The sequence below is a fragment of the Poromitra crassiceps genome, assembly GCF_964638095.1.
Source record: "Poromitra crassiceps genome assembly, chromosome: 1".
NCBI classification, from domain to species: Eukaryota; Metazoa; Chordata; class Actinopteri; order Beryciformes; family Melamphaidae; genus Poromitra; species Poromitra crassiceps.
This window is the reverse complement of record NC_139623.1, coordinates 113,098,876-113,114,090: the sequence shown is the minus strand read 5'-3', so window position 1 is coordinate 113,114,090 and position 15,215 is coordinate 113,098,876. Positions and strand designations below refer to the sequence as shown.

The 15,215-nt window shown below is 43.7% G+C and overlaps 1 protein-coding gene across 1 annotated transcript in view; it reads right to left on the bottom strand.

The window, feature by feature from the left end:
• LOC310772731 (soluble guanylate cyclase 88E-like) overlaps window positions 1-13,187 on the bottom strand; it is a gene marked incomplete at both ends in the record, with an annotated part of 41,631 nt that extends 28,444 nt beyond the window's left edge. Inside the window, 4 exons of the mRNA XM_083632637.1 lie at window positions 8,984-9,075; window positions 11,599-11,773; window positions 12,110-12,242; window positions 13,060-13,187. Of these exons, the coding sequence (XP_083488763.1) occupies window positions 8,984-9,075; window positions 11,599-11,773; window positions 12,110-12,242; window positions 13,060-13,187 (528 nt within the window). The remainder of the gene's footprint in view (window positions 1-8,983; window positions 9,076-11,598; window positions 11,774-12,109; window positions 12,243-13,059) is intronic.
• Window positions 13,188-15,215: the final 2,028 nt, after the last annotated feature.

The window sequence follows — 15,215 nt, the reverse complement described above, 5'->3', positions numbered from 1 at the left end:
GATTGCCCCAGTGACTTGGCTGAGGAGGAACCTTGTGAGGTCGTTGTGCTAGGGGCCAATTGCTGCGGCCCGGGCGGACCCAGCCCCCACGCGACCCGCCCCCCCAGCCCCCAGCCACCAGCATAGTGACTGAGAGCGTGAGAGCAGGCCACGCGGGGGACGGGCCCACCCAGGCCACAGCAGCGGACCCCCATCTGGGGACTCCCCTCCGAGACAGGCCGAGAGATGCCGGGCTAAACCATGCACAGAGTTTCCGATAATGAAACTCTGTGAATGGTTTATTATGGAAATAAAATGTACAAGAGAACAGAAAATTGAAAATGTAAAAAAGAGTCCAACAGAAGGGATATAAAAATGTAATTTTTAAATTATCCTAAGATCAGGGAAGGGAGTTGAAAATCTAAAAAGTAGAGTCCAAAAAGAAATAGAAAATGCAGTCTTTAAGTGTTCGTAGGTTTAGAGAATACTAGTTAATTAGCTAGGTGACAAAAAGGGGTAGCAAGATTGGGAGTTCCATGAGGATGATCTGAGGAATCCATGAGTCCGCGTTGGTGACATGGATTAAGAGGAGGGGAGGGGAGGATAGGAGTCGGAGGTGATGATTAAGAGGAGGGGAGGATAGGAGTTGGAGGTGATGATGAGGCGGCGGGGGGGGGGGGGGGGGGCTGGGGGGGCGCCCCCCCCTTCCCTTAGGCAAGCAGGTGACCAGGATGATGAGGATAGGGGTCGGTGATGGTGATGAGCCCGGGGTGTCAGACAGTGGAAGGAGTAGTGGGTAGATGGCCTAGAGTGACGACAGGTGGCTAGGGCGATGACGGCCGGACCTAGGGCTGCAGCGGTGGGGTGTACGTCAGGCCAATGAAGGACACCTGAGGGGGAGAGAGAGAAGAGAGCGGGGGAATCTGCGCAGAGGTGGAACTAACTCTATAGACAACAATAAAATTAGGTCAAATCAAAATTTATTAGGATTATTTAGGATGACTAATATTATACTGCTAATTCAGGTCTAGGTAGTCTAGGTCTAAGTTTATACTGATACTGCTGGCTTGAGATAGCCCGCTCAGCAGTTCAGGACTAAGTTTATTCACCAGCTATTTGATTTTATATCTGAGCTACTGGGTCGGCTGATGCCATATTATTAAATTAGGTCAAGTCTAAGTTTATACTGATACTGCTGGCTTGAGATAGCCCGCTCAGCAGTTCAGGACTAAGTTTATTCATCAGCTATTTGATATTATATCCGAGCTACTGGATCGGCTGATGCCATATTATTAAATTAGGTCAAGTCTAAGTTTATATTGATACTGCTGGCTTGTGATAGCCCGCTCAGCAGTTCAGGACTAAGTTTATTCACCAGCTATTTGAATTTATATCTGAGCTATTGGATCGGCTGATGCCATATTATTAAATTAAATTAGGTCAAGTCTAAGTTTATACTGATACTGCTGGCTTGAGATAGCCCGCTCAGCAGTTCAGGACTAAGTTTATTCACCAGCTATTTGATTTTATATCTGAGCTACTGGATCGGCTGATGCCATATTATTAAATTAGGTCCAGTCTAAATTTATACTGATACTGCTGGCTTGAGATAACCCGCTCAGCAGTTCAGGACTAAGTTTATTCACCAACTATTTGATTTTCTATCTAGGCTACTGGGTCGACTGATGCCATATTATTTAAATTAGGTCAAGTCTAAGTTTATACTGATATTGCTGGCTTGAGACAGCCCGCTCAGCAATTCAGGATTGTATGTACTCAAGAGCTAATAAATATTTCTAGAGAATGACATCATCAAACATAACCATCAAGCACAACCAAATGATTGGGAGAATAAATGGGTTTTGAGTCTAGTTTTGAAGATTTCAATGGAGCCAGCTTCCCTAACTGACAGAGGAAGCTGGTTCCAGAGATGTGGAGCACGGTAAGAAAATGCTCTGCTACCTGCTGATTTTTTCTTAATTTTAGGGACGGTAAGATAATTACCGTCCTGTGAGCGGAGAGTACGCGTGGGAACATAAGGAATGATTAGCTCAGATAAGTACGGAGGTGCGAGCCCGTGCAAAGATTTATAGGTTAACAGAAGCACCTTAAAGTCTGATCTGGCCTGAATTGGGAGCCAGTGGAGGGAGATTAAGACCGGAGTTATATGATCAAACTTCTTAGTTCTAGTTAGAATTCTAGCAGCGGCGTTTTGCACGAGTTGTAATTTATTTGTGCTACAAAGTGGAAGGCCAGAGAATAGGACATTACAGTAATCGAGTCTAGATGAAACAAAGGCGTGTATTAAGGTTTCGGCATCCGTTGCATTTAGCAAGGGACGGATCTTTGAGATATTGCGAAGATGAAAGAAAGCTATTTTAGTGATGTCCTTAATGTGAGCATCGAATGACAGAGTAGGATCAAAGGTAACACCTAGGTTTTTCACCTTTGAGTTTGGAGTAATTACGCAGTTCTCAATGTTCAGACTAAGATCAGTGAGAAATGGAAGTTGGGTTTTTGGGCCAACAACTAGTAGTTCAGTTTTGTTGGCGTTTAGTCGTAAGAAATTATTTGACATCCAATCTGTAACAGCGATTAAGCAGGATTCAAGATTAGCGAGTTTAGAGCGATCGTCTGGTCTAATTGGTATATAAATTTGGGTATCGTCGGCATAACAGTGGAAGTTAATGCCATATCTACGGAAAATTTCGCCAAGAGGCAGTAAGTAAACTCCAAAGAGTAAGGGACCCAGGACTGATCCCTGCGGTACACCAAACTTCACTGAGGAGAATGTGGACATAATATTTTTATATGAGACACAGTGTGTCCTATCAGACAAATATGACTTTAGCCAGGATAGGGCAGTGCCCCGGATACCTACGTAGTTAGATAAGCGGTCTAGGAGGATCTTATGATCGATTGTATCGAAGGCTGCGCTTAAGTCTAATAAAATGAGAAGAGAGGAGAAATTAGAGTCGGACGCGAGGAGAAGGTCATTGGTTACTTTTGTAAGAGCAGTTTCAGTACTATGGAGTGATCTAAAACCAGATTGAAAGGGATCGAGAAGTTTATTATGCGAGAGGTAGTCAGTTAATTGTGTTGAGACTACTTTTTCAAGAACTTTAGAGAGGAAGGGGAGATTTGAGATTGGCCTGAAGTTGTTAAGAACCTCAGAATCAAGGTTTGGCTTTTTAAGTAGAGGTTTGATTACAGCAGATTTGAAGGAGGCAGGGACAATGCCAGAGGAGAGGGAGCTATTGATAATGTTAAGTAAGGGGGGGCCTAGTATTGGAAGGAGTTCCTTAATCAACTTTGCAGGGAGAGGGTCGAATAAACAGGTTGGGTGCTTCTTCCGGTGTGATCCTCCTAGCCTTGTTGCTGACAGCTTGACACCCGTCTGGGCGAACGGAGCAAATCACTATTCAGGTCCAGCTTGGCAAAAATCTCGTCGATAAATATCCCTTTAAGAACGCAGTGCATTCATGGGTAATCGCCTGCTGTGGCTAATATCTACATGGCAGTAAAACGCCACTGAATGACCAAATTGATATAACTTTTAACCATTTCGAGTAACACTGTTTCCATACGGATCACCAGCGTTAGTTTGTTGTTTATAACGTGGCTATATTCATAACGTTTTCTATCTCGGATGCGTTATTTCGAATCGCACATAGGTTACGCCTGGCGCAACCTATGTGAGTTTCAGGACGAAACAGACTCGAGCCACTAACGTCATCTTAAGAGCACAATATTCCTGGAATGCAAGTTTAACTAAACAGTTACATGTCCTCTGCATTCTACATAAAATTAAGATATTACGGGTTGTTTTATTTTGTATGAATACATACTTATTGACCAAGTTATGTTCAAGCCATGTTATGTTCAGCCAGGGTACATGAGACTGAGTGTACAGTAGGTGGCCATCTTTTCAAATCAAGTAGAATACAGTACCATTTAGGAAATGGCAAGCTGCAACAATAAGTCACGTTAAACCGGACCTTGTACGCACAATTATTTTTTACAGTGGGGCATTCAAAAATAAGGTGGATAGGATGGAAATGTTTATGCTAACAACTGACAATCAGTTTGGCTTCAAGAGAAAACATAGTACTGATCTGTGCATCTACGACACACATGGGCAAAATACGGCCTGCGGGCTGCATGCAGCATACAACATGCGGGCCCGCGGGCGCCCACTGTGTGGCCCGCGATGGAATTGCATTTTTTTATTTTTTTATATATACCGTATATATATTTTTTTTTACAGTGCACCTGAACGCAAGATACCCGCGGAATAAGTGTCCAAATGTTCATGTCATTCTGGCCAATACTCGACTTCTGTTATAGCATTTCAGTCTGGAATATGGAATATCTTTCAGTAATCTTTATGACTAAACAGCTCAAAGTAATCTCATGTGTAAGAAATGACTACATTGAAGTAGAAATTTAAATAAGCAAACTCCACCCTGCCCCCTCTGTCGCCCACTGTCGCTTCACAAGCCTGCTACGCATCGTCTGGTATCCCAGCATGCTTCGAGAGGCGATGAGCAGCGTGTTCAATACAAAGTGAATGGGCAGCAGCGTCAGCATGCGTCAAACGGCGCGCATGTGTGGCTGCACCGTCAGAAGCGTCCCAGAAGCGGCTCGGCGCACCGCTCCGCTAAAGATACGCGGCAGATCTATTTTTCACGGATGACGCCTGGAAGCTGCATCAAGCTGCACAGAGCAGATCGTTCAGCCCGGAAGTCAGACACAGCAACTGCACGAGAATCCGGTCGATTTTCATAATAAAACACTGTGTGCAGACCTAATACCGACTCCTTCAACACCATAGTACCCTCCAGGCTGGTAAGCAAGCTCAAGGTCCTGGGACTAAACACAGCAATGTGTGACTGGATCCTGGACTTTCTGACAGACCGCCGCCAGGTGGTGAGAGTGGGCAACCTCACCTCCTCCTCACTGACCATCAGCATACGAGCGCCCCAGGGATGCGTCTCCAGCCCCTTCTGGTACGACCTCTACACCCACGACTGCGTGGCGACTCAAATCTCTAACATCATCGTGAAGTTTGCAGACGACACAGCAGTCGTGGGGCTGATCTCCAGGGACGACGAGACAGCCTACAGAGAGGAGGTGAAGGCCCTAGAACAGTGGTGCCAGGACAACCACCTCTCTCTGAACGTCTCCACGACCAAGGAGATCATTGTAGACTACAGGAGGGGGGGAGGCGCACACCCCCCAATCACCATCAACGGCACAGTGGTGGAAAGGGTGGACAGCTTCAAGTACCTGGGAGTCAACATCCACCAGGACCTGACATGGGCCGGTCACACCGCCACTGTTGTCAAAAAGGCCCAACAGCGACTACACGGACTCAGGCGCCTAAAGAAATTTGGGCTAAGGCCAGAAATCCTTAGGGACTTCTACAGAGGCACCATTGAAAGCCTGTTGACTGGCTGCTTCACCACCTGGTACGGGAACTGTACCACCATGGACCGCAGGGCGCTACGGAGAGTGAGACGCGCGGCCCAGCACGTAACAGGATGTGAGCTGCCAGAACTGCAGGAACTATATAACCAGCGCTGCCTCAGGAGGTCCCTGAAGATCATCAAAGACACAAACCATCCCCACAACAGCCTGTTCTCCCTGTTACCCTCAGGGAGAAGATACAGGGTCCCAAAAGCACGCACAAATCGCTTGAGGGACAGTTTCTTCCCGCAGGCCACGAGACTCCTTAACATACACAAATAGTGTAGTAGTACTGTACCGCACTGTAGATGCTACCATTATGTATGTGTAATGTTTAATTGTATGTTTAATTAGGTGTATGCTATTTGCACCTGTACGTCAAATACGTCGAATTCAAAATGTTTAAGTACGTCCAAGTATGCACATGACATGTGCACCTATGTGCAGTGAATATGCCACTGTCTCTGACTTGTCTTATCACTCTACTTCCTTATTGCTTGTTGTGTCTCTTGTTGTTTTTGCACTCATATGCCCTGTTATATTTGTACTATGTTGTAAACGGAGTTCACAGCACAAGAATTTCACATGTGATACTTGTACTACGGAGTGACAATAAAAATCTTGAATCTTGAATCTTCTCCTTCTCCCCCCTCCCTCTGTAGTCTTTCAAGTAGACGAAGAAATGCAAGAGTTCTCCTCCTGCTAACAGGCACTGTATGACAAATAAAGAAATAATTTCAGCCTACTTATCCATGGTAGAAGCACAACAATCAAGGGAAAATGACCAAATCAAAAGTAAGTCAACGACAGACTGTGTTGTTTGTGTGTTGTGGTATTTACATCCACCCCATTGTACACACAGTATCGCGCGATCTCGTAAATCCCGCGCGATCTTGCATCCAGCTGCAAGCAGCACTCGGAAGCGCTCCGCTTCTGAAACGCGTGCTGTGGGGCATGCCGACGTGCAGAGGACGGAGCAAAGCTGCGGCGCAGCCGGAACGCTGCGCAGCCGGGCCTGGTGTCCCTAAATTTATTGTTAGAGTTCTCATCTTTTGGTATGCTCAGCAAACATTCCAGGTCAAATGGGATAATGTTGTCTCCGCCCCTTTTCACGTGGGAAATGGCGTCCGTCAAGGAGGAATTTTATCTCCCATTCTCTATATATAGATGATCTTTCGTGACAGCTAAATTAATGTAAAACAGGTTGTCTTGTAGGAGATAAGGTGGTCAATCATCTTATGTACGCAGATGACTTGGTTGTACTCTGTCCATATACTGCTGGGTTGCAACAATTGCTGAGGATATGCTCTCAATATGGTGGAGACTATAATGCCAGAAAAAGTAAGATCATGGTGGTGAGATCTAGAGAGGACAGGAAATAAATTGTTCCTGTCTTCTACCTCTCTGATGGCTCTTTAGATATGACGAGAGAATTAAAATATCTTGGACATGTATTTTCAGATGATCTTATGGACGACAGTGACATCCGTCGTCAATGCTGTAAAATATATGCTCAGGCCAACATGCTGCTGAGGAAATTCTCCATGTACTCTGCAGACGTTAAGTTAAATGTGCTCTATTCAGAGCTTATGTCACCCCCCTGTATACAGCTCATCTCTGGTCCTCCTACAGAGTGAACAGTATGCAGAGGCTCAGAGTGGCATATAATGATGCCATGAGGCTGCTGCTCCATGTCCCCAGGTAGCATAGTGCCAGCCAATTGTTTGTGTACTCAGGTGTGCCGACATGGGAGGCACTTTTAAGACAGCCAATGTTTAATTTTATGTGCCCGACTGGATGTGTCTGAGAACAGCATTATTATGGCCTTAACCAGCCCTAGACTGGGCTTCTGGTTCACATCCAGGCTTCGAAAGCACTGGCATCAGCCTGCACCTTTTCTGTATCACCATAGATTCATAATTTGATGTATGAAACAAGGTTTGCTTGTGTGTTTTTTTACTGTGTATATCTTGATAGTGTGTAGGCTACGGCGCATCTATGGCCGGCTCACTAGTCATGTGTGCGAAGTACTGTTGTTGTACTCTGTATCTTCTTTTATTTTGTGATACGGTCCTTCTGAGTCTGAAATAAAGATTATTATTATTATTTATTTGAATCCTCTTATAAGTCCATGTGTATCATTATAAAATACTGTAAAAGGGTGTCAGAGAGAAAATAACAATTATTTTCCTCCTTGAAACCCCCCACTTCATATGTACTTTTCTGGCAACAACAACTTTCCCCTTAGATATTGACATAATATGATATAGTTTATTTGTCTTCAACATGTACTGTACTTGTCACAATATGTGTAAAAAACACCTTTTGGCTTGTTGCAATGTTAGCATTCCACATCAAAACAACAGATCCTGCTATCTGTAAACTGATGGAGAATGAGGAACAATGGAAGGAAGAAGGAATAATGCTAAGATGCTGTTCTTCTGGTTAATCAAACTGTCAGTAAAGCGACACCTCTCCTACTCTACAAAAGGAAATCAAAAGTCAAACTCAATACCAAGGCACCACTTTCATTTGCATAGTCAAAATAAAAATGAAGGGAGTGACAAAAAATGTTTGTGTCTTATTTGAATTTTGGAGCACATCAGTTGCTATACACTGTATTATATTGAATGTAATTTGGATTTTTGTTTCTTCAGTGGAATAGAAAGGTTTCAGTGTCAGCTGACTGATTATGTTTACGTGGACAGCAATAATCTGACTTTTGGCCTTTTTCTACATAAGAAAATGTTCTGATCAAGCTGTTTCCTTGTGATGCTTATTGAACTATCCAAAAGTCACCTTCAAAGACTCAATTCCATTCATGTTCCTGTTTACATGCTGCGGAGCAAAGTCTGATCAACAGGACAAGGAAGAATCACTGCCATGGACAGTTTACGCCATGATATACTGTACATTTCCCTCTAAATCCTGACCATGCGGACAGTTTCAACATCACCCCAGAAATGGGCAGTGGGGGGTGCAACCTTTGGACCTTGGCCGCTTGTGTCACAAGAAGCCACAAATCCTCTGATAGAGTCATAGGTGGCCATAGGTTTTAAAATGCCCTTCAATAATGACATTCTGCTTCCTCCGACTCTGGCCATATTCACGTTAAATTAATCAGAAAATGTTGTTTACATGGCAGTTTCTAATTCAGACTATTGTATTAATCTGGTTAATATCAAATTATTGCTGTCCATGTAAACGTAGTCAGCACTTCCCAGTTTTGGGGCGACCAATAAAACCACCTGGCTTCAGGCATGACACTGAGGTTAGTTGATGCTGATGCTAGCTTGACAGCAGGCCAAGCTGCAAATCTCAAATCTCAGTCTGCAAACTTGGAGCTTACCCAAAGCCCCATCCCAATAAACACTTATCTCCATCCAATAAACACTTGGTGTCTGAGTGTAAACAAGAAGGCCGTCTGGCATCTCATTGAAGGAAATGGAGTCATTATCATACTGATGGAGCCCACATGAGGTCAAGGTCGGCGGCTCGGCGGCCCTACTCCACCTAAGCCCCGGTCGGTACATACCACATATGTCATCTTCTCCGTTTCCTCTTTGGACAGGATCTCCACCTCGATGTCTGTGTTGTAGAATTGCCGTCCCACTTGAGAGAGCTGACCTTCAGGAGTCAATGGAACACATGTGTTATGAACGGGAGAGTTGAGCTGGGCTTATGGGGGGATTCAGTGAACAGCGGCTTGTGCGACGCTTTGGAACAGCTGGCCATGAAATAACCCCGTTGTGAGACTACAGCAATACTTCAGATCCTTCAGATCCTCAATTCCAGAAGGAGCACAGAGCTGACCTGGCTGGAATCACATTTTAATATTGAGTCAATTACTTTTCTGGGACAAATTTGTCTTTCCTGACAGAGTGACGAGTGACGACAACTGCCTTGTCCAAACAAACTAAATAAAATAACTACTAAAAGAGAAAAAGTAAATAACAACCAAAGATGAAATAATAAATGGCAAAGACAGAATAAAAGGCAACATAAGACGAAAAAAAACAGCATTAGAAAAACACATACAATGGGACAAAATAGTAAGCAAGGATCCTAAACAGGATTAAAAACAGAAGACATTGAAGCAGAAGAGACTGTAAAAATGACTTTTTAAGCAAGTGGGTTTTGAGAAGGGATTTAAAAGATGATACTGAGTTCTTCTGGCAACAGTACTGTGCCTGTTTGTTGCTTTGAAAAGTAACATAAATGTCTGTTCTGTCCCAGACACACTTATGTTCATTAAAATTACACATCCTTTGAGAGTTTTTCTTCTCATTCCTTTTGTTCTAAAATGAATTGTCTCCATTGATATTCAACTGCCTTTTTTTTTTTTTTTTTTTAGTTGTACACTAGCGTACCGATCTTGTTCACAAGACAAGCAAAAAGAACAACACTTTTTCCAACAACTTTTCATGAGCACAGGGTATATAAAGTGTATCTAGAGCAGGGGTTCCCAACCTTTTTTGGCAGACCCCACTTTGACGTAATAAAAATCTAGGGACCCCAGACATTCACATTTCAGGACAACATCGGTAATATCAGTGACCTCATCAGTGACCTTATCAATGATGTCACATGTAACAGTATGCTGACTTTTCCCCTCAAAATTCTGACTTTAATCTCAGAATTCTGACATTAATCTCAGAATTCTGACATTAATCTCAGAATTCTGACTTTAATCTCCAAAGTCTTCTGACTTTTCCCCTCAGAATTCTGACTTCAATTTCAGAATTCTGACTTAATTCTCAGAATCCTGACTCAAATAATGTTTTGCATGTGGCCCAAATTCTCTTCGGTAGTTTTAAAGTGTGTGGTGTAAAAAAAATAAAAATTAGGCGACCCCATTTGAATTCCAGGCGACCCCAAGGTACGGGTCGCCTACCTTGACTGATGTAGAGTATATCCCAGCATGCATTGGGAAGCTGGCAGGGAAAGGCCCCAGTCTGTCACATGGACTAAACAAACACAGTCACATTCCCTATGGTCAATTCAGACCAGAGTCTCCAGTTCACCTGACTGACATGCCCAGGAAGTTACCTGACTTTGAGGAACCCCATGCAAACACAATAAGAACCAACCCGTTCTCACTCCAACTCATCAAATACTAATGTTTGGTCCCTTTGCATATTTTTTTTACACATCAAGTACCCCTTTTTTGACATTTTCAACGTGCAAGGTAGTCCAGTAGACGTCTATAGAACTCCCAACATGCAGGGTAGACCAATATACTTCTATAGAACTCACACAGTGTCTGAAATCAATGCCACAGCAGTGTGACAATGAAAAAACAATAGCCAGTAAGGGAATTGTGGTTGGGGTTTGCCTTCGATGACCAGTGTTCAATTCCCAGCATTTCCAAAGTACATTTCAACCGTAAGCCACATTTACATTTTTAACAAATGTTTTTCTTATTTAACCATGACAAAACCTCTCTAACCTTAACCAAGTTGTTTTAGTTGCCGAACCATAACTGTAAAACAAGTTGGTGGCTATGGTCTTTCTTGTGGCGTTGAAAGTTGATGAAAAAAAGTGGCATCAAAAATTACAAAAAAGGGGTACCCAGTGCATTAAAAAGTGATGCCAAGGGAGGTCCTGACAACTCAGTATTTGAGTTGGGAGTCCCAGCCCATGGTTCCCAGGCAGTACTCCTGCTCAGTGGTTCCCACCCCGTGGTTCCCGGGCGGTACCCCTCCTCAGTGGTTCCCACCCCGTGGTTCCCGGGCGGTACCCCTCCTCAGTGGTTCCCACCCCGTGGTTCCCGGGCGGTACCCCTGCTCAGTGGTTCCCACCCCGTGGTTCCTGGGCGGTACCCCTGCTCAGTGGTTCCCACCCCGTGGTTCCCGGGCGGTACCCCTGCTCAGTGGTTCCCACCCCGTGGTTCCCAGGCGGTACCCCTCCTCAGTGTTTCCCGGGCGGTACCCCTGCTCAGTGGTTCCCACCCCGTGGTTCCCGGGTAGTACCCCTGCTCAGTGGGTCCCACCCCGTGGTTCCCGGGCAGTACCCCTCCTCAGTGGTTCCCGGGCGGTACCCCTGCTCAGTGGTTCCCACCCCGTGGTTCCCGGGCGGTACCCCTGCTCAGTGGTTCCAACCCCGTCGTTCCCGTGCGGGACCCCTCCTCAGTGTTTCCCACCCCGGTACCTTTGACGAACTGGGTGAAGCCCTTGCGGGTGCTGCGGTAGTGCAGGGTGAGGCTGGTCTCACACTCCTCCTCCACACAGAAGCTGGGCGGCTGCACCTTGGGGAAGGAGAAGCGGAAGTACTCGTGCAGGTTGTCCAGCTCGTTGATGAAGTCACGCACATTACGCCCCAACACCTGGAAAATATGGAGGAGGAGGATATTGAAATGTTTTCTTGTAAACATAGATACTACAGTATTGCATGTCTTTAGTGTGTTTAAAGTGATAGACTAATAAGCAAAATGCTCATGTGAATTTCAAATTTGAGCTAAATGTGTGGTGCTCAGTGTTCATAGAGTACCTAAGTCACGTCCTCTTCCGAGGGAGTTAAAATTCCCCATTAATTTTTCCATTGACGTTTTGTAAAATCCTTATAAAAAGACTTTTACTTGGACAAACCAAGCGATCCAGCTATGAGATGAATCACGAGAGACCATAGAACATTTGACTGACTTTAGACAAACAAGTGTCACCTTCAGGATCCTCTCGTAGCCGTAGTTCCCAATCCTCTTGACCATGTAAACCCCGAAGGCGTACATCAGCTCATCGTGAGTCTTCCCCAGAACCTCGCCTGCCGCCTTGGCCAACCGCAGGATCAGGTTGTCACTATAAGAATAGTAATAATAATAATAATAATAATAACAGGTACAAACCTAAAAGTGGCAGACAAACTATACAAACTATGGAGCCAATGATACACAGGATATGGATCACATATATGCAAAATATCCATATCTCATTTTGTTTTTAAACAAAATTATCATGCATTTAGACATCGGCCGGCCAAAGGGTCCAATGTGGTCCACAGGATGATTTTCAAAGTGTGAAAATTGCCCTGAGAAGTCCTTCAATCAAACTTTTCAAACTCAGGATTTGACACCTACAATATACCGGTTTGATTGATTGAAATTGATCAGGTTTCATGAGCAAGTTACAATATTAAGTAGCCTATTCATGTTTTATATGCATCACTAAAAGGTAAACTATTTTCCTTACCCTTGAATATAGAGAAGAATTGCACAATTGCCATCAATTGTAATGCACAGTTACAGACAGTAGATTTGATATGATAGGCCATGGTAGCTGAGATAACCCCATGTGAAACTGTGTTCTTAAAATGTACCTGTAGGCAAAATTCTTTACACTAAAAGAAACAGGAAGATTTGGAGATGTTGTTATTTATAGGTTAGTATGCATTGATGTTCTTTGTCTGGCCCACTTGAGACCAACATTGGGTACCATGTGCCCCATGAAGTAAAATGAGTTTGACACAAACAAAGCTGCTGTGAGCTGCTATTTACACTATTCTGATTTAGTTTGCAGGGGGTTTCTTGCTAATTAATACAGCCTGTTCATGTTTCCCGAAATCTTTCAATCACCACAGCACAATGGGAAATATGATCAACAAAAACAAAAGTCGTACTTGTACATCTGATGCCTGACAAACTTGAGGTGGGGTATCTCCGCGCGGGCCTCGATCAGTCTCCAGACATCTTCTCCGTAGGACTCGTTGATGTAATCGTTGACCGCTTCCAAGTACAGGCCGTACATCTTCAGAGGGTTGGACACCTCCAGACTTCTGAACCTGGTTAACAGCTTAGACGAAGAAAGACGAGGCGAAGGAGTTACGCATCCGCAGAGCAGGCTGGAGCGAGCTTCGTTAGGGTCATCTGTGGGAAGAAGATATGTTCATCTCATAACATCATCAAATACATTTTGCTTTTGTGTAAAGATTTATTTGACAGTACAACATACTAGGACTGCAGCAAACTATTATTTTCATCACTTTTTCCCCAAAGCTCAAGATGACATCCTTCTTTTGTCCTGACTAACAGTCCACAACCCAAAGATAATGTTTACTGTGATAGAAGACCAAATAAACCAGAAAATATTCACATTTAAGAAGCTTGGATGAGATAATTTTAGTTTTTTCTTTCTTAAAATGTTGTCTAAACGATTAATCGATTATAAAATAGTTGGCGATTGAGTCTATCGACTAATCATTGCAGCTCTAGGAACATCCTCTTACCTGTCGCACACAACCTCATGAAACCTCAGGCCACTTTCCACAAATACTCAGAAGTAGATGGTATCTGTGTGTGGGATAGAGAGCAAACGTCTACACATAATGGTGTTCCTTATTAAAAATAAAAAGACTATTAAGACTAAAAATACTTAAAGAGAAAAATAACATCAACAAGAACATCAACAACTAGGGATGCACAATTTTGGATTTCTATGCCGATATCCGATATGCTGATATCTCTTTTGGACTATTGCCAATGCGATACAGAATATTATGCAAAAAAAAGAAAAGAAAACAGAAACACCTGATTTCAGAGAACATCAATTATCTCCTGTAGTGGAATTACTCTAACACATTATTATGCTTACTCTTATTGTGATGGCCCACTAGATGCAACTGTTTCTTGGAGTACTGCTGTGCTCAGACCCTTCTGATGCATAATCCTAAGTGCGTATATCCATAGAATGAAGGGGGGATCGCACACAGAGAGAATGGACAATACACTGATTTAATTGTTCATTTGAGCAACATGTGAACAACGCAATACGTTTTGGGCCATCCGGCCTTCATCAGTGGATCAGTGAAGGCCCAAAACGTATTGCGTTGTTCACATGTTGATGTGATGTTGAGAAATGTTAATTTTGGGCCGATGCCGATATTTCTTTTTTTAAGGCCTTTATCGGCCCATAGCGATGACGGGCCAATATCATTGTGCATCTCTATCAGCAACTTAAGCTGTGACAGTGTGTCTCCTGCTGCAGGCTGCATACTGAAAGATCTGACGTTACCCCCTACAGCACCAGCTACTGAAAAACATCACAGGCAAATCAAGCAAGCAATCAGCAGGCGGAACGTGCTGCTGTCACATCACATCAGTTAACTACACTCAAAACACATGAGAGAAACACATTACTGTGATCCTAAAAGGCAAGCAGAGGTGTTAAAAGACAAGTCCCGCTTACCTGCCAGTCCCTCAGTGTGTTATCCTGCGGGTCAGACTGCGGCAGGCGGGCTGCGGCGCGACGCTGACGGGCCCCTGAGGGCCACCACCTGCAGCTGACATGCCCGCTCTCTCCTGACACTTGCCTGTCAGGTCAATAGGGTGGCCCAGGCCAAAAACAGCAGCACCGAGGCATGTTTCTGGCAGGTACCCATGAAAAGGTGATAGCAATTAGTTTTCAAACCCTTACCTGTGTGGAAAGGAAGACATGTTGAGCTTAATTTCTATTAATTTGTCATTTGTGTCTTTTTGCCGGTGTTACATCGGAATCTATGATCATCGAAATGTGTGACTGCAGAGGGCGCTTGTTGTTGGCTACAGTAGTGTGGTGACATTTCTGATGGCTGCTTTCAGAAATGGTGACCATATATTGGTGTATTAAAAAATAAGATTAGGTCATGCAAATATCACTTATACATGCATGCACAAATAAACACACAACACCCACAACAAGGGTTATATATATATATATATATATATATATATATATATATATATATATATATATATATATATATATATATATATATATATATAATATATATATATATAT